At 42.7% G+C, this 26,977-nt stretch overlaps 1 protein-coding gene across 5 annotated transcripts in view; it reads right to left on the bottom strand.

Annotated features, from left to right (window-relative positions):
- The window catches only part of arhgef10la (Rho guanine nucleotide exchange factor (GEF) 10-like a), a 154,764-nt gene that overhangs the window by 22,262 nt on the left and 105,525 nt on the right, over positions 1-26,977 (bottom strand). For all 5 annotated transcript variants that reach the window (XM_080780426.1, XM_080780425.1, XM_080780424.1 and 2 more), the window contains 2 exons: positions 12,383-12,469; positions 1,226-1,443 (listed from right to left, as the gene is read on the bottom strand). In XM_080780426.1, coding sequence (XP_080636552.1) covers positions 1,226-1,443; positions 12,383-12,469 — 305 coding nt within the window. The remainder of the gene's footprint in view (positions 1-1,225; positions 1,444-12,382; positions 12,470-26,977) is intronic.

Below are 26,977 nucleotides of genomic sequence, written 5' to 3'. Positions count from 1 at the left end.
CTGAAATTGGATTTCCTTTACATCTTCTCTCTTTTCCAGGGGCAGGGAATGAGTCAGCATAAACAAAATGCAGACATCTCCTGATATTTGAGTTTTCATAAAAAGAACAGAGAAAAATAAGAGAGAGAATAACAAACCAGTAATATTGCGTCTAAATCTTGAATGCTTGAGTGTGCTGTTTCCCATACATCTGGGAAAATGGTTCATTCACAATGGCTGTGACCGAGTCTGAGATTAAACATACCCCCCATTACCCACCCTAGAAATAATGAGAAACCGTGATCGTAGCCTATCAGGGGACTTGAAGGGGCTCTGAATCCACTCAGATACAGTATATTGACAGGCAAATATATAATGCTGCTAGAGTTCTTAGAGGACCACAGCAACAAGATAACACTGATTATTGCTTACCATTAATGACAGAAACCTTAATATTTTATATATTATATATACATCGTTATACTTTTGATATCATATACTGTACATAGAGATGCTAATGGCCATAAAACTGTCCCCACTTACATCCCAAACGTCTGGTAACCACCAGGCTAGTTTTTATTGACTCGTGAGTTTTTATTGATTCATGAAAATCTTTCAGAACACACATATTGGTTGTATTGTTGTATTAAAGCAATAACATTAGAGTAACAGATGCCTTCATTCTTCACTACCAATAGTTGATTGAATGCAATTAAAAGAGAGAAGGGGGGGATACGATACGACAGTGTTTCAATTGTGCATGCGTTCAATACCAATACAGCCCTCCGCACGAATCAGATGCAAATAGCATCACAGCATGACCTGCAGCAAGTTTCAAATGGAGGATTCAGAACTGGTTCTGATTTGGCCACAGCAGTGTCTCCACTGTAATGTTACTGTTATTATTGTTTAAGACCTTCTTTATAGGGATTATGGGTACTTCGTTCGGTGCTTCTGTTGGCATCTTGTATCCATCTTCTTGTTATATTAAAATTGGCTTAAGAGAGGACAGGATGGACCACATCAGCCATAACCATAAGGAGTTCCCAATGCAATCACAGTAAAGCATTATTGCTATATTGCTGTATTTTGTGTGTGAGTGCATGCGTGTGTGCGTGTGCACGTGCGTGCGCGTGTGTGTGTGTGTGTGTGTGTGTGTGTGTGTGTGTGTGTGTGTGTGTGTGTGTGTGTGTGTGTACGTACCCTTCAGGTACTATAGCCTCTCTTGTAATGAATAGAAACTCACCTGCCGTCGTCCAGCCCCACAAGGACCGTTCTGCCCAACCCCGACGGGTTGGCCCTGTAAGCCCCGCCTTCCACGTCTTCAGACAGACACGGCTCAGGCACATACTCCAGACAGCGGACAGGCGAGCCCACCTGCAGGCTCTTGACCGCCCGTGGCGTGGGCCTGTTGAGAGAAAAGATCTCCAAATGACCCTGTGATCCGTCATCCCCACCGGCCACCTGCGGGGAGAAGAAGACGGTCAAGTAGAAGGTCAAGATCTCACCTGGATCAATGGATCAAATCATCACACCATAGGGGGAGGGGGGGGGGGGGTGATGATGATAATGATGATGAGCGGGGAGGTGAAGGAGGACAGTACTATCAGAGGTTTCTGAAATGTGCACCAATAGCACTATTTGCAAAACCAAAGAGAAAATGACAAACAAAATACATACATTTAACAGAACAACGTAACACAATCACATAATACAATGAGGGCTTCAACATACTGTACATCTGGACTGGGATGACCTTCCATATTGAATCATAGGATTGACTGACCTCATTATGAAACCACTTAAATCCTACCATTTGGGGGACTCGGATCCTCCCTCTATGCTACATCCTCCTGGCCTGGCATCACATATTTTATGTAACTTGCGGTCAAAGTGCAACAGTCCCAAAGAGAGCTACAATTATAAGGCCTATCAATATTATTATCAACTGCCAACTTGGCTATGTAGTAGTTTACATCATTGCCTCTCAACCCCATGGTGGTGCTTCACGGACTGTGTCCAAAATAATAGACATACTGTACAAACCACCAATGCACCGCTCATGGCGTGTCGACAACTTACAGATATGTTAATTTGGACACATGAGGCACGCCGTGCGACAACGGGTACAATACTAAGCATTTTGAAAAAACAAAACAAAAAAAAACAGTGGACTAACATTGCGTGGTCATCATGTAACTTGCCAGAGAATGGTGTTGGCAAACCGTAATATGGTATTATGGTGGGCTGATTCATAGTTTGTCAAGCAATCTTGGAGCAGATTTTCATTTGGTAAGAGTTTTGACTTTATAGTAATGGATAAACACTATTACAATAAAATAAAAAGTGGCTTCTCGCCCCCAAAAGACCTAAGGCGGTGGAGAAAATGAATGATTCGTTTTGCTTTTATTTATTGCAGACAAATTCAATGTTTTTCCGGGATAACAGATGGTCTACTCTAGACTATCACTACATCCAAATTGTATAAAAAAAAGACATGCTTGATTTCTTCCTCATAAATAACAATAGGAGCTTTATAATGAACTATATGGACTAAGGAGCATACAAGGGGAACAGAATGGGAAGAGGAGAAGGATGTGGGAAATCTCTCTAAGCTCTGACTTTCACAATGTGTGTTCGCTACCTTCATCTAAAAGAGGCCAGAGGATAATGTTCCTTTACTACACATTGAATTTGCCTGCCAGCAATTTACGTTTCAGTAAAGTAACTCTACCTCACTTTAACATCATTCAGAATCATAAACTACAGTATGTAATGGATTCCCAATGTCATCTTTAGAACATCAAACAGTTCTTAAAACAGAAAAGTCCTATTTAATATAACGTCAAACTCACCAACATTGCAGCTGTATGAAAAGCTTGAATTATCGTCTTACTATCTGCAAAGTGTTTGTTTAATAAAAATCCACCGTAGACATGTTATGAGCTACTTCCTGTCAAGAAATTCAGTTCCAAATTTGCATTTCCACTTTGATTACAATGTCTACCATTGTTGATTTTCCAAGAAAGTGTCAGAGTTTGGAAGCACTCGTTATCAGTAAAGCAACCTCCTGCTGCCTCCTGCATTGCAAATAATTTCTTGACAGGGAGTAGCTCATGTCTACACGTGGATTTTTATTAAACAAACATTGCAAATAGAAAGAGGATAATTCAAGCTTTCCGTACAGCAGCAATGTTGGTGAGTTTGACGTTATTTAATACAATTAGATACGTAGGACTTTTCTGTTTGGATGAATGGGCTGTCTATGGGAAGTTGCACCGTGACCTAGGTAGCACCTTGCTGACAAGATGGCAGCCGTGTGCATATAATCAATAGAGTAACAAACAAAGAGAAACTCTCAAATTCCTTCTGCAGCTTGAAGCAAATCTGCATTAATCGACACATTGTGTGTCCAAGAGATCTGTCCATGTTAAAAGAGAGCTCAGAACTTAGAACTTACCAATGTGTTCCTCGGGTTCTATGTTCCCCCCTAACACTAAACCTACTGTATATGTTTACAAACTCAACAAAGTTGCAGGGCCCATGCTCAGGTGCCAGGCACATACCTGCACTTGAAGCTCTAAATGGGAGTGAATGCCAGCAGAACAATATTGCAATTTTATTGGGGGCCCTACCTATATATTTAGCTAAAAGCACCCTGCAATAGCAATGACAAATGTGTATGAATGCATAAGGGTAGGTGAGATAGCATTTGGTGTTAGAATAGAGGATTTATTCCATCCTATGGGCACCTTAACAGACAACGTCACACTGAAAAGCACCAGCATGTGTGCGAAGGCCGGCTGCACAAGAACCCTGCAGCCTCTCCTAAGATGCAATGGAAAAGCACCATCAAACTTTCAGATGCTGTTTTTCTCCCAGTGTGGAGGAAGAATGATTAGGATTTTTATTGTGATCTCTCAGCCTTGAAATATATAATCCTTAGTTTCTGTTAACTTGTGTGTGAAGAATAATAGCAATTCAAAACAGTTGTCCTCAAAACCACACCTACATTCGCTGTCATAAGAACGGGAGGTGGACTCATGATCAGGGCAGCAGAGCCTGTTTGTGCATGGCTGAACGCGCACCTGCAGCCCATCAAGTATAATTTATGCTCCATCCCGCGACAGTCACGTCCGCAACACGATGTGAGCTTGTATATCAGCTGTTCTCTGTGCGCAATACTGTTGTGCAATGAAGTATAAATGTCTCCTAGGGTGCATATCACTAGCCAACAAGCAAGAGGAGGTTGAATAGACTGAAACCAGCGCTCCCCAAAACAACAGGTTTGGAGATCTGTTGGGAATTAATTGATTACATGAAACAGTCACCCGTGCACCCAGTCCCAATGTTTTTTTTTTTTTTTAACAATGTGCTCTGTTTTGAGGAGGACAGACAAGGAAAAAAGCTGTGAGGGGAAGAGTGTCAATAAATGCACCATTTACCTATCCCCCCCCCCCCCCCTTCCCAGCTGGCTGGCAGGACGGAGGCATGTCTGTGACCGACACAAGAAATATGATGCTGATCGTTCCCATTTATGTGTATCCCTCCCTGTGCACCCGGGACTGTTTTGTCAGTGGAATGTACATCATATAGCCCATGTTTGCTACACAGTATTGGCCATTTGTTGCTTTTTTATCAATATCGAGCCACTAACATAGACAGCAAACTTTCCAAAGCTCCTTTTAAACAAATAGTGCACAGGGACACACATTGTGTGTGCGCGGACTGCGCGCGCGCGCGTGTGTGTGTGTGCTGCGTGTGCCGTGCGCGCATGCATTGCATACAAATAAATAAATAAAGTTTATTATATGCATCTCTCATCTTGCAAGTAGTTGAACGATCAGCATCATATGTCTTGTGCATGCTGCCAGTAGGCAGTGTGCACAAGACATATCGCTCACAGACAACCATGTTATTTTAGTGAATTCATAACCTCAGACCCACCAGCCCTCCAGGCTATTGGATACGTGTTCGCCAGGCTATGGAACATAACACCGTTTTTCAAAGATATGTATATTGTTATTCAAATGAATGTAGATTGATTCGAAAAGTCGAGCCCAAAGTATTCCCTGGAGAAAATATTGATTTACAAAATAAATTCAATCATCCATGACTTATGGTGTTTGTCAAACATAAATTACTGATTCAGTAGTGTTTTAATGACATTGGAAAAACTACAAACATACTCTAGTCTAAACAAAAGGTTTAATGTGAAGTTTACCGGTATGTATAGTTGTATACCAAAGATGTGAATAGACAAAAGGTTTAATGTGAAGTTTAGCGGTATGTATAGTTGTATACCAAAGATGTGAATAGACAAAAGGTTTAATGTGAAGTTTAGCGGTATGTATAGTTGTATACCAGAGATATGGTCCAGTGGCTCTTATTACCCACATGATTTTATTCTTTTATTTGTGGGGAGGGACACTTTCAAGACATTTTTAATTTCTTAAAGGACATATAACATAAAATTCAACTTTTTCAAAATTGGTGGTGTTTTTGGGGCTCTCCTATGTATTTTCTATGCCCACAAATGTGCAATTTTGAACAATAAAGCTTTCTCATCATATAGGGGCTTTTATGGAAATTGCTCTCAGGAACAGCTCAACTGATTTGGTCGTATGCGTGATGTCATCAGTATCACCCTACTTTGTATAATTCCTCCCCCTCTTCAGTCTTCAGTTCCAAATTAGCGTTTCCACTTTGATTACAATGTCTACCATTGTTGATTTTCCAAGCTGGTATGGAATGGAAACAAGCCTGGGTTTATCTAGCAGCAGTATTATAATGACTCAAATATTAAATAATTTGCATATCAGTGCCCCCACCACCTCAGGACAGTCTGGTACTGCAGCTAAAACATCTTCTGAAGCAAAAACGAAATGCCATGGACTGGTTATATCAAAGTGGTGATTTAGGCTCAAACCATTAGAAATATGTTTGAGGGACTTATGGCAATATGATATTACATTTTAAAAACAGTTTTAAAATGCATGTTATAGCTTGCTTTAAACAAATTAATTGAAAAAAGTCCATTAATGCATTCAAAGGTCAACAAACGATACTATAAAAACTGGTTAAATATTGGCCAAATTGTCAAATAAAATAAGAAAGAGGCAAGAGGAAAATAGCCGAGCTATTTTCACAATATTGAATGAATATTGCCTGTCAGGGTGGGAGGGTCCCCAGTTCAAAGCAGCAGCAGTGGCCACTTACTGCTGTAAGGATCAGTCCCACCATAAAAAACAGGCTTGATTTTCTATTTGTTATATTTATTATGCCTGTCAATGAGACAGCAGGAGCCTGTGAAGAGTAAACTATTGTCTGGCACAATTTAAATTAGATAGTTGTTGCTACCCATTCCCAAACAACTCTGTGTCAAGTGTGTCACGGTGTGTTTTTCAATATACTGTACATGTAGGTACCTGGTCTGAAATGCAATACACCTTCCAGGTAAAATAAAATGTGCGTGCGTGTGTGCATGTGTGTGTGTGTGTGTGTGTGTGTGTGTGTGTGTGTGTGTGTGTGTGTGTGTGTGTGTGTGCGTGCGTGTGTGCGTGCATGCGTGTGTGTGCGTGTGGGGGGTACTTGTTTACTAGAAGATGTATTCCTCTGTATATGAATCATAGTCTCTGAATATGACATGAGCTAAATATAGTCTTTAGCTCTTCTCCTCCACGCTCACCCTTATTTGCATGCAATCATTTGTTTGATTTGTATCAGCGTGCGGGATCTGGACGGGAGCGATCCCGTGGGCCCCTGGAGAACGAGCCAGAACAAATAATGGTCTGTTTCACAGGGAGAGAGAGAAAGATAGGGAGGACTTATCTTGCAGGGAGGCTGCCCCCAAAAATTCTACTTCCAGTGACTCCAGCTAACACAGACACACTCTACCACCTCGTACAGTACACACTCACACCTCCATCTGCTCATATAGTGTATAAACCACTCAATCTCTCTCTCTCTCACACACAAACACACAGGAATGGGTGCGTGCCACCCCTGTCGCCAGCACCATGCACTTTCTCTTCCTCTTCTCGATTCAATTCCCCAAGATATCTAGTGAAATTACTGTGGCCTGACAAAGTCATCACTATTTATTTAGAGGAATAGATAGCTGGACTTGTGCCCTGGACAGCTTCTTCTTTTCTGCCAGGGAGCAGAAAAAAACTTCCCCAGCAGTAAATGCCCTGCCAGAATTAATTAGATGGGCCTGGCTGGACCAAGCAAGGAAGTGGGTTGGTGTGGGTTTTGGGCGGGCATGAAGGCATGGTGGGCTCCGCTCGATAGTATTTGCAAGGAGCCAAAACTATGGGTCAATAGAGCGTGCATCGACTCTGACAAAAGCAGCGTACCAAATTGTCTCTCGGCGACGCTATGGATATGGGTAATAAGGAGAGTTAATGGCGACTTTATCGTCTCTTGAAAATTGAGAGATGGGATGCCGGAGAGGAAAAGTGGGACAGTGAAGGTAGGTACTAGGTAGAGGCAACACGGAGCAACACTTTTGTATTAGGCTGATTAGAAACAATGTCATTACTCAGAAGCCCAGAGAAAACCCCTCAAGCCAATCTCACTTTAACATGATTAGTGTCAGCCCTTATTTGACAAGCCTGCCAGGGAGGTATAGAGCTCAATGGGGGTGGGAATGCACAGCCATTTGTTTATCCTCGCTGGGTCCGCACCACTTCATATTAATCCAGAGTTATACTTAGTTGCATGGCCTGTGTCGCACACTGGAAATGAAAATAGGGTGTGTGCAACATCTCATGACTTCAATGACATTCATGATTGATTCTCCACCCTACCACTCTTTATCTATGCTTTTGACTGACAGATATCCCCTAAGTTACCAATAGTACTTTTTATCTTCCTTAAAGGAAGAGAACTGCAATGGAACTATGGTTTTATAGAATCCCTTGGGTTGTTTGGAAGCCTTATAAACTTTCTGATTATGTTAAATGCGTTTGGATGCTGTACTAAATGGTTTCTTGCATTTCCCCACAGGGATCAATAAAGGCCTGTCTGTCTGTCTGTGTGTGTCTCTCTCTCTCTCTCTCTCCAGCATCTATCATGCACCTATCTGTACATTTGGAAATCTAGCTAGCTCAGCGGGTTCAGGAACTGCCTCTGATATCAGCTAACTCTGTGAGGGATGACAAACGTAGTCTTTGGAAAAAACAGCTATGAAAAATACATGAGCAGGGTCAGGGTCACTTTGCCTGGAGGCTATGATTTAAAAACGGATGACTTCACTATGGAATTCAAGTGCATAGGGATTAACAGTTCTGAGCTGCACCTTGTAATGCAGTGAGAGTTGCTGCTACACACCCTCTTCCACCACAATCAAATTCAAGTCTGTCTCCCAACAGCAACACTTTATTGTCCCAAATTGGACATTCGGTCTACACTCAGCCATAAAACACAGGCCATGATAAAATAACAAAAATGTTTTATAGCTGGAACACTTACAAGCAGCACGCGCACAACCATAACTGATGTGAGAGGACAAGCTCAAGGGGCTTTCGACTGATCTGTAATGATACGGCCTCCGAGGCCGCCTCACGGTCAAATAGCCTAGTCTCCCTTGCACACTTATATCGTCGTAAGCTACTCTAAATGCGATCTACTGTATATTATCACCTTTTCCCCATCTTAGCCCGCCCCAGATCTTATTTTAAGGCTGAGTTATACACTGGTGTCGCACACTGAAAATAGCAGCAAATCTACAACTTCACAACACGTCGCAGTGTCTCGTGTTGTGAGATTTAAGTCAGGCTTTGGAATGAAATCTCACACACACACACACACACACACACACACACACACACACACACACACACACACACACACACACACACACACACACACACACACAAGACAGAAGAAAAATAATTATAAGAAAAAATAACTTGAGAAACGGAGAAGGACTTGCCTGTGTGTCCTAGGGGGCTTTCATTTGATTTAAACACCTTCTCCAAGTCTTGGGAGGACTGCCCAATAAATTGTCCACTTTTGTGACAAATTTGAAGAAGAAAACGAAGAATAGTGGTAATAAAAATGAAAAATGAAGATGTATTTTATTTTTCCAGTGAAACCTCGCCCTCCTTCTTTCTAAATCAAGTTAAATCCCCACAAGTGCAGCACTGTGATACACTATTCTTCCACCACTTCTTTCCCCACTCATCATAAAACTCCCTGTAGTTACCTTCAGTAAATTTGCATACTATATTAATTTGGTTTCCTAGCAACATTCTCTTTTTTATTTATTTTTCCAGACTAAGTCCTATTCTTACTCTTCTTTTTCCCTCCTCATTTTGTACAATGTATGGCATGTTGGACATTAAACCGTAAGGGTAAGGCTGTTGCGATTTATCTCTGCAAATTGTAAATGCTTAATTTATACTTGTTTTATAATAAATGTATAGTTATTTTGTATATATACATTGTCCAACAGTGTCACATGCCAAAGTACAAGCCCGCAATATGTTGCGGATGCAATGCATTTTAAGCGTGTAGATTTCTGTCAGGCGGACATGTCATACGATTAAGTATAAATGGTATCTTCTCATTGCTAATTTATTTTGCTATGCTTACAATAAGGACAAACCGTTTTGATGCGGTGTGGTGTGGTGGTAAAGCATGCACCTAAAGGGAGGACTGTGCAAACTGCATGGAGGAGAGAAGTGTTACTGAGTACACATGCCAGTGCATTTATCAATGTTCACAATTTGCAAAGGTCAATTTTGCAAATTGAAAATGATCTGCTTCTAAAGAGCAGGTGCAAATAAGAGCATCTTGAACTAAAGTTGTGGTGGTGAAGGCAGCGGTAATGAGTAATGTACATTAAAGGAAGGCTGTTGTGGACGCCAGCTGTACTGAGTGTGTATGTTAAAGGAAGGTTAGTGGGGATGGCAGCAGTAATGGTCTCTCGAATATACAGCCTACAGTATGTTAAAGGAAGGTTAGTGGAGATGGCAGCAGTATAATGAATATACAGCCTACAGTATGTTAAAGGAAGGTTAGTGGAGATGGCAGCAGTATAATGAATATAGAGCCTACAGTATGTTAAAGGAAGGTTAGTGGGGATGGCAGCAGTATAATGAATATACAGCCTACAGAATGTTAAAGGAAGGCTGTCGAGGATGGCAGGATGCTGAGTATGTACTGTATTCAGGGCTTATTTTGTGCCTGAACTGGCCAGTGCTCAACTCCAGAACCTGCCTTTTCCAGGAAATCTAGAAGGTGTTCCTGTCACCTCAAATTAATTTTAGGCTATTTATTATTAATTAAACTTTCAAATTTTCCCCCAAGGTACCATGGAATGAAACTGAGTTACGTTCGTAAATCGAGCCGGGTGATCTGACTCCTATGCTCAATACGATAGTTGCAGAGGACTAATAAGGAATAATGCAAAGGCAACGCCTTGAATGTAGTTGTAAAATATTTACAACTTGATGAGAGGACATGTGTAAATGTGGAGGGCAGCAGTAATGAGTATATGCACTGTATGTCAAAGGAAGGTTATTGGAGAGGGCAGCAGAAGAAGGAGCCACAGACGTAGAACTCGGGCCGACGGGCCCTAGGCTATGCCGAGATAATCTTTGGAACAACAGTCACACTGTTTCCACTCACTGAGCAAGAAATCATCAAAGGCTATAGATTAGTCAGTCACGCAATAATTACTCTACTGCAAGAAATCGAAGATGACCTTGAACCTCCCACACAACTTCTCCATTCCATTCTGCCAATAGTCAAGCTCTGTCATCGGGATCATTTCCACCCGGGTCATTTCAATCTACAGAATATCTACCGCAGGTGGAATGTCATGGCCTAGGTGTGTCCTAAGGGGCTGACAACTCCACATATATGGAACAGAAAGTTCAACGTGCACTGCTGTCAGACACAACAGAATGGTCCCCAGGGGCTGTCAAATGCACATATATCCAGAGTCAAATGCACGGACTGGTGGTGCGATGTAGGTGTGAATGCCGCACTGCAGTCCCAACTCTGGTAGCAAATAAATGCAGATTAATAAGCTCACATGTATGGACTATAGTATACATGGACATCAACGTAATCAGCATTTAATCAAACATACTGTAAATATATCAGAGGTTCTATGTATTCACTCATGAACATGGATAAACCATATCCCCACCTATCAATTGCAGAGTCATGTACAGTATCTGCTATGAGAACCCATTTCGCTAACAACATTTTATTTAGTTTGTCTTTTTTTTGCCCTCTAAACTTCAGGGGTTTGATTTTGATCCAAATATAATCCCCCAAATTCAGTTCTTCTCAGTTAGAATTGCATTGTGTGTCCACTGTCATGTTTTGGCAAGTTTCTTCATTAATCAATATGTCAAATTCAGTTTAAATTTAAGTAGGCCTACATAATTTCCTGGGCTGGTTGAGCCTGCACCTTTTTAAGAACTCCTGCAAACATGCAACTAGAAAGCAGTCCCACCCCGTTGATTGCATAATAATTACTTTAGCTGCTGCATTAGCAAATTAGATGTTAATTTCACGCACAGTGCAAGCTGAATGAAATACGACAATTTGCGCTCTGTACAAAAATGCTGAAGGTGATAAAAACTGGTGCAGGAGAAACAAAATAAAGAGGAATAGTTGCACACTCCCGTTATAAATTAATTATCAATTTAAGCATGATTTATACATCTGTATACATACTGTGTTGCATAGCAAACAAGCAAATAAGCTCTCAACCTGTGACACCTACAGTATAAATTAAGCATACTAGTCCATAGCTAGTCTGGAAATTTGTACACTCAAAGTGTTTGCAGACTTGGGTGATGCCCTGTGTACATGTATTGCTGAAGATCCGCAAAGAAAGTAGTAGTAGCAACTATTGGCACCATTCAGGTGAATTAATTGTTTTCACAGAGAGAAGCTTTGAACCTCACACACACACACACACACACACACACACACACACACACACACACACACACACACACACACACACACACACACACACACACACACACACACACACACACACACACACACACACACACACACACACACACAGTGTGGCTTGCTGGAAGTTGTTGCTGTATTTATTTCACTAGTGTTTCGGGGCCATGGACCTGTGTCAGGGTTTAGTTTAGATATGTTGGCCTCCGCTGATAAGACCCTGACGTTGGTTTAAGGACAACATTTGGTCCAATAAATACTGATTGTATTTGAATCTGGTATACTGTAGGAAGGTGCAATTCTTCATTACTTTCTTCAATGCCAAGTGCTTAGGCTAAGAAAGGTTATTTTGGGGGCCTTGCTGATTTTTTGGGGAGCAAGACAACATTAAAAGTCCATAAAATTGGCTGCCACATGATAAAAGCCAGACATTAACACAATACTGTATGTAACTTACCCAGAGGTAGCCTTGAGGTAAAGAGGTGCTCGCTGCAGAGAAACCCAACAGGGCACAATGAACTGGATTGTGAAGAGCAGCTTCGAGCTGTGGAAGCATACAAATATTGATTAAAACATGCTGTACTGTATAATGCATTTAGAAATGTAAAATCACACCTGTGTGAACTGAGCAGTGCAGACTGTGTGTGTGTGTGTGTGCGTGTGTGTGTGTGTGTGTTTAGCAGTCTTCTCAGTGTGAATGGCCCGGCTCTAAACAGCAGGGTCAATAGGTCGTACTCTAAACAGACAGACAGACATAGGGACGCACATAGCTGTTTATTGGAGACGGTGTGCCGCTCAAAAATTGCAGTACTAAAATTCAAATTTTACGCAGCTTTGTCATTTCAGTTAAGGTTTGACAGCATTTATTCTTCTGCGGAATCTCCGTGCAGACACAATATGTACAGAGGCAATCACACAACGGTGTGGACAAAAGCCTCAGGTATATGAAAGGGATGTTCTGAAAACATGTCATGCTGTGGAGCCTGCCATTGAATCCCTCTGAATTTGAAACCATTATGTTAAAGTCACCTGGCCGCCAATGTTTTGACAGAATATCCACAGTAATAAAAGCTAGCAGACTGCTCTTATTATACTTTATTTGAATGACACCTTTCATTCACAGAATGTAGCTCAGAGTGCTCTGTAATATTGACACTATACAATATGAAAACTGTCAAGACTTACAAATATTTAACAAAAACTCGAGGTTCAGCTCCTAGATCTTCGAGAGGACAGATGTCTGCTGTGGATATTAGATCTTATTTTTTTGTAATGGCACAGTCCATCTAATCACTACTACGCTAATAGAATCCCAACACTAACACATGGCTGACTACTACAGTATATGACAAGTTTGGCAACCATGGCTGTCAAAATAGTTAAGGGATGTGTAACCCATTAGGTCTTATGTTAGTTTCTTTAACATGCATATTTTTATCTGTGTTTAACTGTGTGAATGCATTATTATTCATGTGTTGGTGAAGGCTGGTGTCTTCAGCAGCCATTCATAATAGAGCCATGGCACAATTGTTCACAATGCACAATGGGACTAAGGAACAAAGACAAATTATATACTGTAACAGCATGGGCATATTATGTTAAATACAAGGAAGCAGTTTGCCTAGAAGTATTAGTCAAACTTAATAGTCAACTGGGTATGCTTTGGATTCTCTTTTGAACCATGGGTGATGTATTCATTTATAAATGTACACAAATGCAGACAGCTCTGCGTGACTACAACAAGAAAAGATTGTTTTACAACACACCCGGGGCCAAGAAAAACAGACTTGGAATATTTATTTTGTGTGTCATATCTTTGGACAGCCATTACTCATCATCTGCCTATTGTGAAAGAAAATGTGATGATGAAATTATGGCAGTGTTTTAACCCATTCTGACCGGGCACCCATTTTGGTGTTTAGCATCATGTTATGCTTTACCTATTGAAAAATAGCAGATCTACAAGCTCATATCGCGCCACCGAGTGGCGCGATACGAGCTTGTAGGTCTGCTATTTTTGAAAAATCGAAGAACGACTGACATTTTTAGAATCTGATCTCAGGTCAGAATGGGTTCATCAGACCAGTGTGTGTCCAGTGGAAACCTCGTATGAATCTGATCTCAGGTCAGAATGGGTTAATTGCCCTCTCCCATTTTCTTGATCAGAATGAACTTTTTCTGTGCCGCCAGGTGGCACCTAAGGAATGCCACCTGTCCACTCTAACTCTACGATCCTAAGGAATGCCACCTGTCCACTCTAACTCTACGATCCTCGTTCCCTTTCCGGGTTATTCAGGAAGGTGGGGGCTTTTGTTATGAGCACAGTGACCACTCCAGTGACCCCTTAGCTATCGTTACAACCAGTTACATGTGCTCAGCGATGCGGTACAAACTCACAAATGATTTATGATCGTTGGGTGCGCGGCGGCTCACCATGGACAGTGCTCGAACCTTTTGAGATACAGCGCTTTGAAAGTCCTGGAGGCTCAATGGAGCTGGATTTAAAAAATCCCGGTTGTCTACGAACATTCACGTAGAATGGCTGAATATATCTGCGGTTGTGTCAAAGGTGGTTTCAATTATGGCCAATCAAACCACATCATGCAACATAATATGCGAACATTCAGCAAAAATACGGTAGCTGTTCTTCAAGCTAACGACAACGGGTAGCAATTAACACGTTGTGAACTTTTAGCTCTTTCGGCAAAGAGATTTGGTGTAGAGGGAAAAAGGAAGTGGCCAAGTACAGACCACTGGGGAATTTCTAACTGGGGGGGGCTGGAATTCACGTAAATTTATTTTTTGACACAATAAGCCAGCTATTGTTGTCTACTTTGCACACACACACACACACACACACACACACACACACACACACACACACACACACACACACACACACACACACACACAAGAAAGAAATGCCACAGAATCCAGGGAAAAAAGATGTTCATTGTATGTCCGACAGTTCAAGAGTGATAGCGACCAAGGGGTATTCGGGTAAAAAGAGAAGTAAATGGGTTTGTGTGATTTAAAGATGTCTATAATTCTGGATGTGCCTGCTTCATCTAAATTCTAAAATGATGAAACTAGGAATGGATGAAATAGCAATGGTGCCTCAATAACACATGGTTGACCTGCTCGAAGCAGGCGCTCGACAGCTGGCATGAACACCAAAACTGCAGTGCTCTGCTGATGTGCAAACTACACACTCCCACACACACATGCAGGCGGGGAGAAACTTACCACTGCTCCTTGGGTCCCGTGCACAATACATCTCACGCCGGTGTGTCTCCCCCAAAAATAGGGACCTCAATGTTTTTCACATTGTTTTGTTGCTTTTAAATCGTTTGCTTGTGGGCAACAACTATGTCAGAGTGCAGCAGTGGGAGGTTTTAAAGGTAGGCTTTCAGCATCTTTATAGAACTCATAGGGGAACTCAGGTAAGCAAAGGAGGCAGTATTTCGCTGCACCATTATGGAACACTGCCCATCTATAAAGAGTTCCCCTAAAACTTTGACCTGTTCTACTTGAGCAGGATGGCCTTGATCCAACTAGGAGAGAAGCCCAGAAGCTGTCTGATATATTTACATTTCAAGGTATAACAATTTGGTATGACAGGAAATCACCCCCATCACGTTAATTTCTATAGACATATTGACAGATTGTTTCCTTCTATACACTCTGCACTCTACACGCTGCACATTCTGCTAATGTAAGACAAAAACAAAAAGTGGATCCAGAAAACCACACTGCTATGCTCCATTTTGTGTCACATAACAAAAATAAATAAATTATTATTTATGTATTACTATTAAGTGTGTCATACTTGAGCATGTCATTTACATTGGCAGTGTAGTGGTGTTGAATTTCCTCATTGATGGCTTGAAACAAAATTATATGTGTTGCAATAGTAACACATGTTACGCACTACCGTGTTCTCAGCCCACTCCCTCCCCACACTGTTGAGAAACCCCAGCAAAAGTAAAACTACCATTTCATTCGCCAGGGCAGTTCCTTATTCAAAGCTATTTACAATACCGGTAATATGCATTACATTCACTATTTTCTTTAAGTTTGTTTATGTTATTAACCTCATTATTCAACCTCAAAATGCCAAATGCCAAAGGAAAATATATTTTATTTATTTGTCTTACTTTTCATTACTGTACTGTACTGTACTGTACTTGTTTTGGTTCAGCCCAGGACATATAATATCTGTGTCAAGAGAATGTGTACAAATGTGAAGGCAGATTTAGGGGTGCAGCTTTTCTATTTCCCCATAGCTATTTCCAGATGAATGGAGATTGATGGAGTCTATGATTACATACTGGGGAGAGACAATTTTGCCACCCATGGTAATTCCAATCCTGAAAATGCAAGGTATTTGCTGTGAACTCCTAAATGATTCTTCAAGTGATATGTGACATTTACCTTTGGAATTTAAATTGGCCAAACCTGGGTAATACACACAGATTAGATTACAGCGCTGTGCCACGGCAGGTGACAGACTATTTATTGCCAATAAAGAGTGGCACCCATCAGACGAAATGCAGAGGTTAACCAATATGTATTCTGTGGACATGTAGGCTTGATCTGAAAGATGTCTGATATGGTCTATCATCTGAATGATAGAAATTGACATTTGCAGAGCCAAGAAGCAGAGAAGTAAGGTTGGGCGAGGGTTATGGGCCCCAGGTCGTCTCCATGTGCTGTTGAATACAACAGGCCTGCTGTTGAATACAGCATGTGTTCCCAAAACTTTTTAGCTCTACAAGATTGGCCATTGTCACTACACTCTGTTTTTTCTTTTATTTCTTCATGACCTTACTAAAAAAAAATTGGTAATGTTTTATGCAATTAAAAACAAAATATAGGAAAAATAAATAAATAAAGGGACCCATACAAATGGGGCCGACGCAATGTTCTGACCAGTAATCAGCTAGCTTGAAATAGAATTTATGTTTGTGCATGTCTGCGCGTACGTGCGTGCGTGCGTGCGTACGTGTCGACGAGACTGTTAAGGTGGTGGGGCCACGTTGGCAGACGGTACATCTAATTTGGTGCCATCCAGCTGGGAGTGGTGTGTATTGGGGAGGAGGGGGGGGGGGTCAAAGACGGATCCTGCATGCCTTTAACTGTCGTCCTCCAAGGCGGCAAACATCAATCACAAGTAATTTATAGCCTTCGTCTCACCAGATACCCTCCTTCTTCTCCTCCTCTCTTACAGTGCTTGTTTGTAAACACAAAATGTTGAAACAAACAATGTTTTCCCCGTCAATTGACTTTCTACACGTCTGTCCGACATGCAGTGTTTAATACAACTCCCACCATCATCACCATCTACTCAGATCTATCACAGAGATGCATGGGCTCAACCTTTTTCCACATCAATCTCACACCCTCGCCTCCATATCCCTCACATGTGTCTCAATCACTTTCTCTGCTCAATCAATCACACTATCAACCAACCAATCAATCAAATCAATCAATATATATTTATAGCTCATGCATTTAAATGCAATACAATGTGCTCTCCATTAAGTGAAAGTGCACAGGCAAAAAACTAGATAATGGTACAAATAATAATTTTCTTTGGGGCGCCCGCTGGCCGAGTGGTCCAGGCACATGCCACACATAAGCTCTGGCCTGACAGCGTGTCACGTGTTCGAGTCCCGTCCATGACAACCTTTGCTGCATGTCTCTCCCCTTCTCTGTCTCTCCCTCTTTCCTGACTATCTTCACTTGAAACTATCAATAAAGGCAGAAAAGCCAAAAACAAATCTTAAAATAAATAAATATTATTTTCTTTGTTATTAATTGTATCATTATCTACAGTAAATACCTGCAGTGTTACTGGCAAAATAAGCCATTTCCACATCTATAATGATCTCTCTAGCAGCAAAATGTTGTTTTGGCCAACTTAATTATGTAGAAACATAATTGCTTGTTTGTTTTTTTCAAAATGTCATGGTGGTATGTTCCAGTAGAAAGTCATTATGCCATGAGAAGCCATGGCCCCAACCCTGACCATCAGCGGTGGAGATAAGTTGTGTGTTTTGTAGGTGCTTAATAGCTTAAAATAAATATTTTTATCGAGAGGGAGACTATTCCAGAATCGGGTCCATAAGGCAGTTTCACCATACTACAGTATAAGGATAAGTGAGAAGGAACGAGTCTGTGGATCTGTCCAACTTTGCTCAGTGATGACAATACAATACAATAACAGACATTTGAACAACAGGCAAGACCAGTGTTTTTGTACATCTGCATAAGCAGACAAACTCTCTGGCCACAACGCATGCACTGAGAATCATAGCTGCACATCACTTGCGGGCAGAGTCTGTTTAAAGTAAACATCCACTACGCAAGACTGAGGAAGTTCACTAGTTCAGAATCATCAACCCTTGGGTACGCGTGTATCAGTCAATTAATGGTTGAGATAGAGAATAATACATTCCGTTACGATATTTGAAAACAATGCTCTCCTTGCAATTGTTATGCTATGATAGTATAAAGGAGGTATATACAATAATAAAAATGGATTTCCAATTCTGTCTCCCTGTTCTTTCTTTCATTCTCTCTCTCTCTCGCTCTTCTATCTCTCTATCTCTCTCCCCTTCCTCCTCTGCTAGCCTTCCCTCAAGAGTGGGCAAGATGTTTTTTGATAGGTAATTAAGCAGCAACCTTAATAGGCGTCCATATGGAAGCCCTGCGGTTAGGAGCAGGAGAGAGAAACAGAGAGAGACCAGAGGGACAGAGGCTCTGATGATGATGGTGGACAGCTGGGACACGTGGGCGGGGTTTTTATCAGGCGCTCGGGACTGCCAGGGGATTGTTGTGGAGGCATATCGACGAGCTCACCACGTGTCGCGGTGCGACGTGCTGTGTGAGCAATATGTTGGCCATTTTTTGGTGCGCGCCGCGGTTACAATGAGCAAGAATAAATCAGGAATAGTATTGGCCAGTGGAGAGGACATCTTTTTTATGGCCGCACTCAACTGTTATGTAGGTTGTTCACAGGGCAAGTGTGCGCACAGTGGCCACGATCAATAGACTCTAACACTGATCCACTGATCAAACCTCGTTAAACAGCCAGTGGAACGTGTCAACATAGAGACAAAAAGGCCATTTCCACCTGTGAATGTGTAAACGGCATCGATAGACACATGCAGGGAGAAGGAAGGGGATCTGTGGCAGTGGCTTCAGTGGTGAACCCAATGCTAATAGTGTATCAGTGAGGCACCATTTAAAAATCAATGTGATACAAGGTTGCTCTAAGTCATGCAATTGTCAGTCTTCTTAATTGCACTAAGCGTGTGCGGTTGAATGTGTCTGTGTTAAGAGTGAGTACGGATGAGGACCCAAACGCAGGCGACAGCAGGCAGAGCAATAAACTTAGAAGGATCTATTAAAAAAATGGAGGTTCTTCCAAAAACAGGGCAAAGAAGGCAGGAAACATACAGGAACTCACTCAACACAGGGAACTACGAACCAACAAGAACACAATGCAAACACAGGACTTAAATAGACACAGGAAAACAGGGCACAGGTGGAACCAAAATACAATCAACACTAGGATATAAATAGGCTGGGGGACTAAAAGGACAGGTGGAAACACTGACAAAATACAAAGTAGGTTAGACAAGGTAACTAACAGTAACTAGGAAGACAGGAAACACTAGCAACAATACTACAAAATAAGATACACAAAACTAAGGCAACGACAGAGTAAAAGAAAAACAAAACCAAAGCGAAACAGTCAGGAACACAAGAGCAAATACATACAAAACATACTGAAATCAGTCCAATATCAAAATAAGGACAGTCAAAGTTCATGGTCCGAGGAGCGGACCGTGACAGTCTGTGGCTGTGCACGCGAGTGTGTGCCTGCCTGCATCCGTGACCTAGACATTTGTGTGCTACTGTATGTGTACGTAGTCTGTCCATAGATGTGTCTGTAGATGTGGGTACGCACAGCTCAGTATGTGCACCTGTATCTTTGTTGGTATAGTTTGTGAATGTGTATTTGTATGTGTGCTGTTTCCATAGTGTGCACGTTCCTGTGCGTGCGTGCGTGCGTGCGTGCTGTGTATGTAGATATCCAGACACATGCACCTCTGTGTGCATGTGGACATGAGCACCGAGGCATTATCCCAGGTGAGGGAGGACAGTAGGAGAGGAGAAGCAGGCAGGCAGGGGAAGGGAAGTGGGCTGGGGTGGCATGACATGCGTGGGGGGTTTGATGGAGGACTTTGGGGAGCACAGGGTAGGAGAAGCGAGGAAGCCGGCAGGTGAGCTAATTAAAGTGAGATTTGTTGATGTGATGAGAGGGCGGTCTCCCCCAGCTGCCGGTTACCAATGACCCAATGCCCGACAGGAAGTCCACCCCACCCATCACCCCAGGGGGGGGAGCCGGCACCATATGCTGGCTCCAGGTGGCATTGTTTGGGGAGTGTCCTATGTATTGTGTGTGTGTGTGTGTGTGTGTGTGTGTGTGTGTGTGTGTGTGTGTGTGTGTGTGTGTTGGGAGGGGGGGGAGTTCAGGGTTTTGGGGGCGTTGGGTCTAGACACTCTGATGGATTACCATAAAAAGTGTATAATTACACCCCTATTGCGAGGTCACCACTATGTGACATCCACTATGTGATTTAACACTGAGAGTGTACAAATGTCATTTTTACACCCTCACAGTTTACACCCCGATCGCCCAGGACGAAAGTTCACCGTCCTTTCAATTAGTAACGGCCAGCTGCCAGGACGAAGATTGATCAAAAGGACGGAGGTTATTGATATCAAAACCGATTGCATCGCTCCAAAGCCTTGGAGCACCTGTTGCGCAACACTCAATGTTGTGCAACAGTGGGACATTATCGAAAATGTTCCCCCTGTTTAGCTGGCGAGACCGACAATCTTAAACTCTTGAACTAAATCATAACGTCTAATTCTAAGCAAAGATCGTGTGTTAGACAGCCCACCGACTAAATCTAGTCGCGGTAGATTTAGTCATACCTCCCGTTGTTGTCGATGGCCTCTAGAGTGTTTTGGCTACATCTAGCTGCTACAGCCACATCCTCTAGAGTGTTTTGGCTACATCTAGCTGCTACAGCCACATCCTCTAGAGCTGTTGGCTACATCTAGCTGCTACAGCCACATCCTCTAGAGTGTTTTGGCTACATCCAGCTGCTACAGCCACATCCTCTAGAGTGTTTTGGCTACATCTAGCTGCTACAGCCACATCCTCTAGAGTGTTTTGGCTACATCTAGCTGCTACAGCCACATCCAGGATAACATCCGGTCCGTCGGTAAAAGCACTCCGCTGCTATAAATGGCTGGGCTCTATGACTTAATGGATTAAATAACCCCGGGCGTTCTGGTGTGTTAAATAGACACTGTGGATTCCACTGTGTACTTAAAGCCTGCAGAGCATGCCAGCGGTCTGGGCTGGCGCAGCCAGTGTGGATCTTTTGCTAATGGTTCGTTCGCCAGCCAAGCCGAGATAATGGTAGAGATAGTTTTAATTATTAATTTGGGCAGCGTAGATTGCTGGACTGGCATCCCGTAGGTATGGTTCCTCATGTTCAATTAATGTTATCCTAGTTCCCGAGGCTGCTCAGGTGGAGTGTTTATCCCTACAGCAGTGTATCCTCACGGTCGTGAAATCTATGTTCTGCTGTGCAGGAAATTCACCATGCATTACACGTGTGGAAATCGCTGTGTGTTCTTACAAGGAACAATGCATCGAATTCACCAGGGGCCCATATAATGTTATCAATGACAAGACACAGCGCCCGGCATCGGTATTGTTTGCCTCTTCCCTTGCTTATGTAATGGATTTTCTTTATTGGAAAGTGTGCTCTATAGCCACTTACATACTGTACAGAAAGGAATTCATGAGCACAACATTTCTGGCCTGCCTCAGAGACAGGGGAAAGAAATAGACCTAGCACATATTATATACTGTACTGTATAGCCCGCTTAAAAAATAAAATAAACACCAGCTCAATAAAGGCGAATGGACAGAGAAATAGCTTGCTTTACAGAGTTGAAATAAACAATAATAAACGCATGCACGCACCGCCATCATATACTTTCCAATTCCATAGTCACAGTCCACCCCCCCATTGCACATATACCAACATTCTTACACGCACTAACAGACACTAATAGAAAACGTCCACTATTTATTACGTGATAATTGACTGGTTCAACAGCTCCTTCGCCACACTGCAGCCTACTGCCCAGGGCTACAGGCAGGAGGGCCAAGGAGTGGATCGTCAGTCAACCTGAAATTACTTACAACCGGAGCCCTGCTACAGGTAATGCACACTAAACAAGCTGGTAACATGGATGTTTTTATGCCACGGCTAGCCCCTCACTTCACTGAGAGAGAACAGGCGTCCTTGTGCTTCATGTTTTTATTCCTTTCTTAATTTATGTTTTGTTTATATGCCTATTAGTCTTGTTTTTTTTGTTTAGCCCTTTCTTCTCCCAATTTAGTTGGTATCACAATTAACCACATGAACCCTAGCATCACTGTGACGCACGCACATGCAAGCGCACATGTTGTGCGTGCTTGTATACATCAGCTATTTTTGGTGAAGATAAAACAAGTTTAAAAAAAACAAAATCACACCTGTGTGAAGTGAGCGGTGCAACTGTACCGCGTGGGCGTCCCCGCAACATCCAGATCCCCAGGAACGAGCGCCACCCCGTGTCCGAAATCGCCATCCACATCAGACTTCCCTCCCCCAAACACAGCCAATTGTATTTGTAATAGACGCTCAGGCTCAGCAGGCTGAACGCACCGTGGTGGATTCAAACCCCTAGAACCTGTGGGGTTGGACAGGCGTTACTCCTGACCGCCAAAGCACCCGCTTTGTACCTCAGGTTCTAGGACAGGTGTTGTCCTTGTACTGTGTGATCATGAATATGCACTGTGAATGTGAAGCTGTTTCTGCACTAGGATAAATCATACAGACACGCACACACTAAACTGCACAACCAACCACACACACACCCAACGCACAAAAATAGTCACACACACACGCACGCACACATGCACGCACGCCTCACATGCATGTCACGGCCACAGAAGGACAGCTCTGCGGCTGTCTGCGTATTATCTGTTTAAATGGAATGCTCTAATGGAATTAACACAAAAGGCAGGGACGATCAAAGTTGTCATGCACCTCTCATGTTATGATTTCATGAGCTAGATGTCACCCATGCCATTTTAAATTCCACTGGCGTATCTATGTGCAGAGATCAAAGGGCCACCTGCTGTGTGCCCGCGCGGCCTGCATTATGCTCACAATTTTCAAAGTCATTGGAAGACAATAAGATGAAACTATCTGCGGGAGAGGAGGCAGAATAGACAGGTTTATATCTTTTCTATTTTCCTTTCAATTTAACTCCTGATTAGCTTGTACCGGTTCCCTCGACTTCAGAGGTGGTCAGGACTTCAGGGCGAAACATATGGCATATCAGCTTAACATTAAAACTGGCTCAGGACATTTCCCTCCAATTTAATAACTACAGTCTGTACAGTAACGATTCCCTGTCTCCTTGGGCTATGCCACAGATCGTATCAGCAATTAAGTGGAATGAAGTCGGAGAGTGCTTTTGCATATTGCTCGTCAGAAACCCCTGCCTGACATTGGCAGGACATCACAAACTTGGGAGATTTCCTTCCTCCTGCATGTCCTTCACCCATCTCCTCGGACGATTGCAACACACGCCTTGCTAATGTGATGCAAATTCTTCGTGTCCCCCCCAACGCACACACTCACAAACAAACACAAACTCAGCACGCACAGGCACACACGGGCACGCACGTGCGCGCGCGGGCGGGAGGGCACGCACGACACACACACACACACACACACACACACACACACACACACACACACACACACACACACACACACACACACACACACACACACACACACACACACACACACACACACACACAGCATCCTTCCTACAGCCATGGCAGCTCCATGCGTGTCTGGATGAAAGCGATTGACTGTTCCAGTGTTAAAAGGTTCAAAAGAGGACTCCAGGCCAAGAGTATTATTTCTTTTCTTTTTTTTCTTCTCTCGTGACAAGGCATTTGCATGAAGCTCCCAGACAAGCCTGGTGTGTGAGCCTGTAAATATCTACACCTACCTGAAGCAGAGAAACGGACACACTGTTCTGTTTACAGGGGTCCTGGAAGGCAGAGGGGTGTGATCCTTTTGATCAGATGGCAAGAGAGCTCAGAACAAAAGGATGGGTTCTGGTGCCCACAGAGTCAGAGCCAAGTGGTCGTCATGGATACGGCTGCCAAGGAGGCACACACATCAAGGAGCACCCCTCCACACACCCCCCACCTGCCCCGCGACCACCCCCGGTGTTTGAATCTGCCCCTAAAAAAATACTTGGACCATAATTCTATTATGGCCCACTTGGCACAACATGAGACAAATAGCAATCACAACTGTTTCAAAAAGAAAAAAAATACTAATCAGGGTGCTCTCCTCTTGATCAAGTTTAAGCCTTTGAGTCTCCCACTGCACTATAAAATCCCAGCTTACAGCCCACTATTTAAATATGGTAAGAGAGAGATTTTTTTTTACCACTACAGTTTAACTCTGGAAGTTCAGTTGAGAACTGTCTTGTATGAAGAGATAACAGGCTAAATAAAGATAAAGATAAAGATAATACAAAACATTGCAGCCAAACAACCAGAGGCAACGTAGAAAAAAGATCAACTTGAAATCGCTTAAAGGAGAAAAATGATAATTCACTTGTGCTGATCACGGAGCAATTCATTAATTATATCTAAGTCGCTTTACCGTAGACACTTTCAAACTGCCATGCCTTTGTTGGGCATGTCCTCAATTAAGGTGAAAATGTAAAATAGAGAAAATAGTAGATTTCATACGAGTTCAAAATGTGCTGTGACAGACAGGCTGCTTTTGCCCACGTGGCTCCATCGTACGACAAAGTATATGACCGTCTCTGTACAACAGTTCCTGAAGAGGTTCTCAATGCTATATCAGTTAATATATCATAAACATTTGCTTAAACCTATATCAGCTATTACACAAGATCACAACACGTTTGTAGATCTGCTACTTGCAACAACAACAAAAAAATGTAAATATTCATTTGGTGGTCTCTTTCTCATGAAAAAGTTTGAGAATCACTGGCGTACAAGATACAAAAGAGCTCCTCTCATGGCAGAAGAAACCGCCATTATAGGAAGTGTTGTGGTCCAGTCTGGCAGTCGTCCATTACTTGAAAACAAGCAGCAGGATAGAGCAACGGAGTAATTAGTGAAGCAGCACACATGGAGAGAGCCAATCAGCACAACACAAACGTAGCCACAGAACCACAGAGAATCCGAGAAAGAGAGATAGAGCGAGCGAGAGAGAGAGAGAGAGAGAGAGAGAGAAAGAATGGACTCATTTGGATTCCCTTTGAACAAATTGACTATAACATTTCCACATTGGTGTATAATTGCTACAAAGGACAAATGTGCCCAAATTAGTACCATTTAGCATATCTGTGGCCTTTTCTCTTCTGGTTGCAGCACGATTTGTTCCATTTCGCTGCCGTCTTGACAAGTAAAGAGTGCAGAGCATAAACCCAGAGCTGCGGGGAAGAGGACAATGTCTCCCCGACACGTGACTTCCTTTAATTAGTATGTTAACTGTCACAGAGCTACAGTACAGATCTTCCCCTTCTGCAGATGACCTGGCTGTCAGGCGGAGCACCCCCAGTGTGCCTGTACATAGGCACCACACTGCACTCTATTGGCCAGGAGAGACATGGAAATGAAGCCAGGCTATATGTATGGCGGGGTTAATGTTGTAGTGTACTGTAGTAGTAAAAGTAGGGTCTCTGGACCCACAGTGGTCATTGAGGGGGTTCCAGGGGGTCCCCGGAAAAATATATTTTCACTATTATTTCACCGGCTAAAAGTTAGCCCAATGAGAGAATGTATGAGAATGAGAATTCAAATCATAGGTTTCACTCTTCACTGGCATTTGAAATAGTCTCTGTACTAAATCTAAATCTTCCCTTATGGGGACCTACACTGTAGCAAAATTAATTTTCAAATGGGGGTCCATGGGGGCCTAACATGTACCAATTTTGGGGTCCTTCACTTTTTTTTTTAATAACCACTGGCATAAAGTATGTACAGTAACTAGCATAATGATGATTAAGCAACTTAACATACTTCACAATAATTTAGATCAATATAGCAGGAAAAATAAAGACTGATAACATAGTCACAGACAGTAAGTCTTTATGGACTCTGGTATTAAAGAATCTCTAATCCTTTCCCCCCCATACATCTTCCATTGTCTTCCAGTGTTATGTCACCATAAACCATACATGCATTGTAGAGGGGAAACATTTGAATTAAAGTGCTCAACACGTCTCCTCTCACTGTCTGTGAGTGCTACCAGACAGCATCCCAAACATAACCCGTCACTTAAATTCAATACACTTGTCTGTCGGGCACTGCTTAGCAATTGGCAGGCACAAGATCCAGATCTAAAGCTGTCTGACCCCGTGCACACTCTTGGCACCTTAGCCAAAGATGTTGGAAACTGTCACAACTCCCTCAGACTTGTTCCCTTGAACACCGAAGCCTGACCTCTGCCCTGACCCCCCGTGAGAAGGGGGCTCTTTGAGTGGCCGCGTTAAGCAGTCAGAACTTGTGCGCCGCCGTTGGCCCCCTGTACCGGTGACAGTGACAAGCTTGGAATATAGACTGAAGACTGTTTCGGTGCAGAGCCAAAGAATATAGACTGAAGACTGTTTCGGTGCAGAGCCAAAGAATATAGACTGAAGACTGTTTCGGTGCAGAGCCAAAGAATATAGACTGAAGACTGTTTCGTTGCAGAGCCAAAGAATATAGACTGAAGACTGTTTCGTTGCAGAGCCAAAGAATATAGACTGAAGACTGTTTCGTTGCAGAGCCAAAGCCACATAGACCAAAGCACCAGAGAAATCAAAGAAATCAGAAATCAGATGGACACTAATACTGCAT

This window comes from Protomyctophum bolini (genome assembly GCF_963924005.1).
Source record: "Protomyctophum bolini genome assembly, chromosome: 2".
Taxonomy (NCBI): domain Eukaryota; kingdom Metazoa; phylum Chordata; class Actinopteri; order Myctophiformes; family Myctophidae; genus Protomyctophum; species Protomyctophum bolini.
Note: the sequence above shows the minus strand (reverse complement) of the source record. Positions and strands in the feature narration are given on the sequence as shown.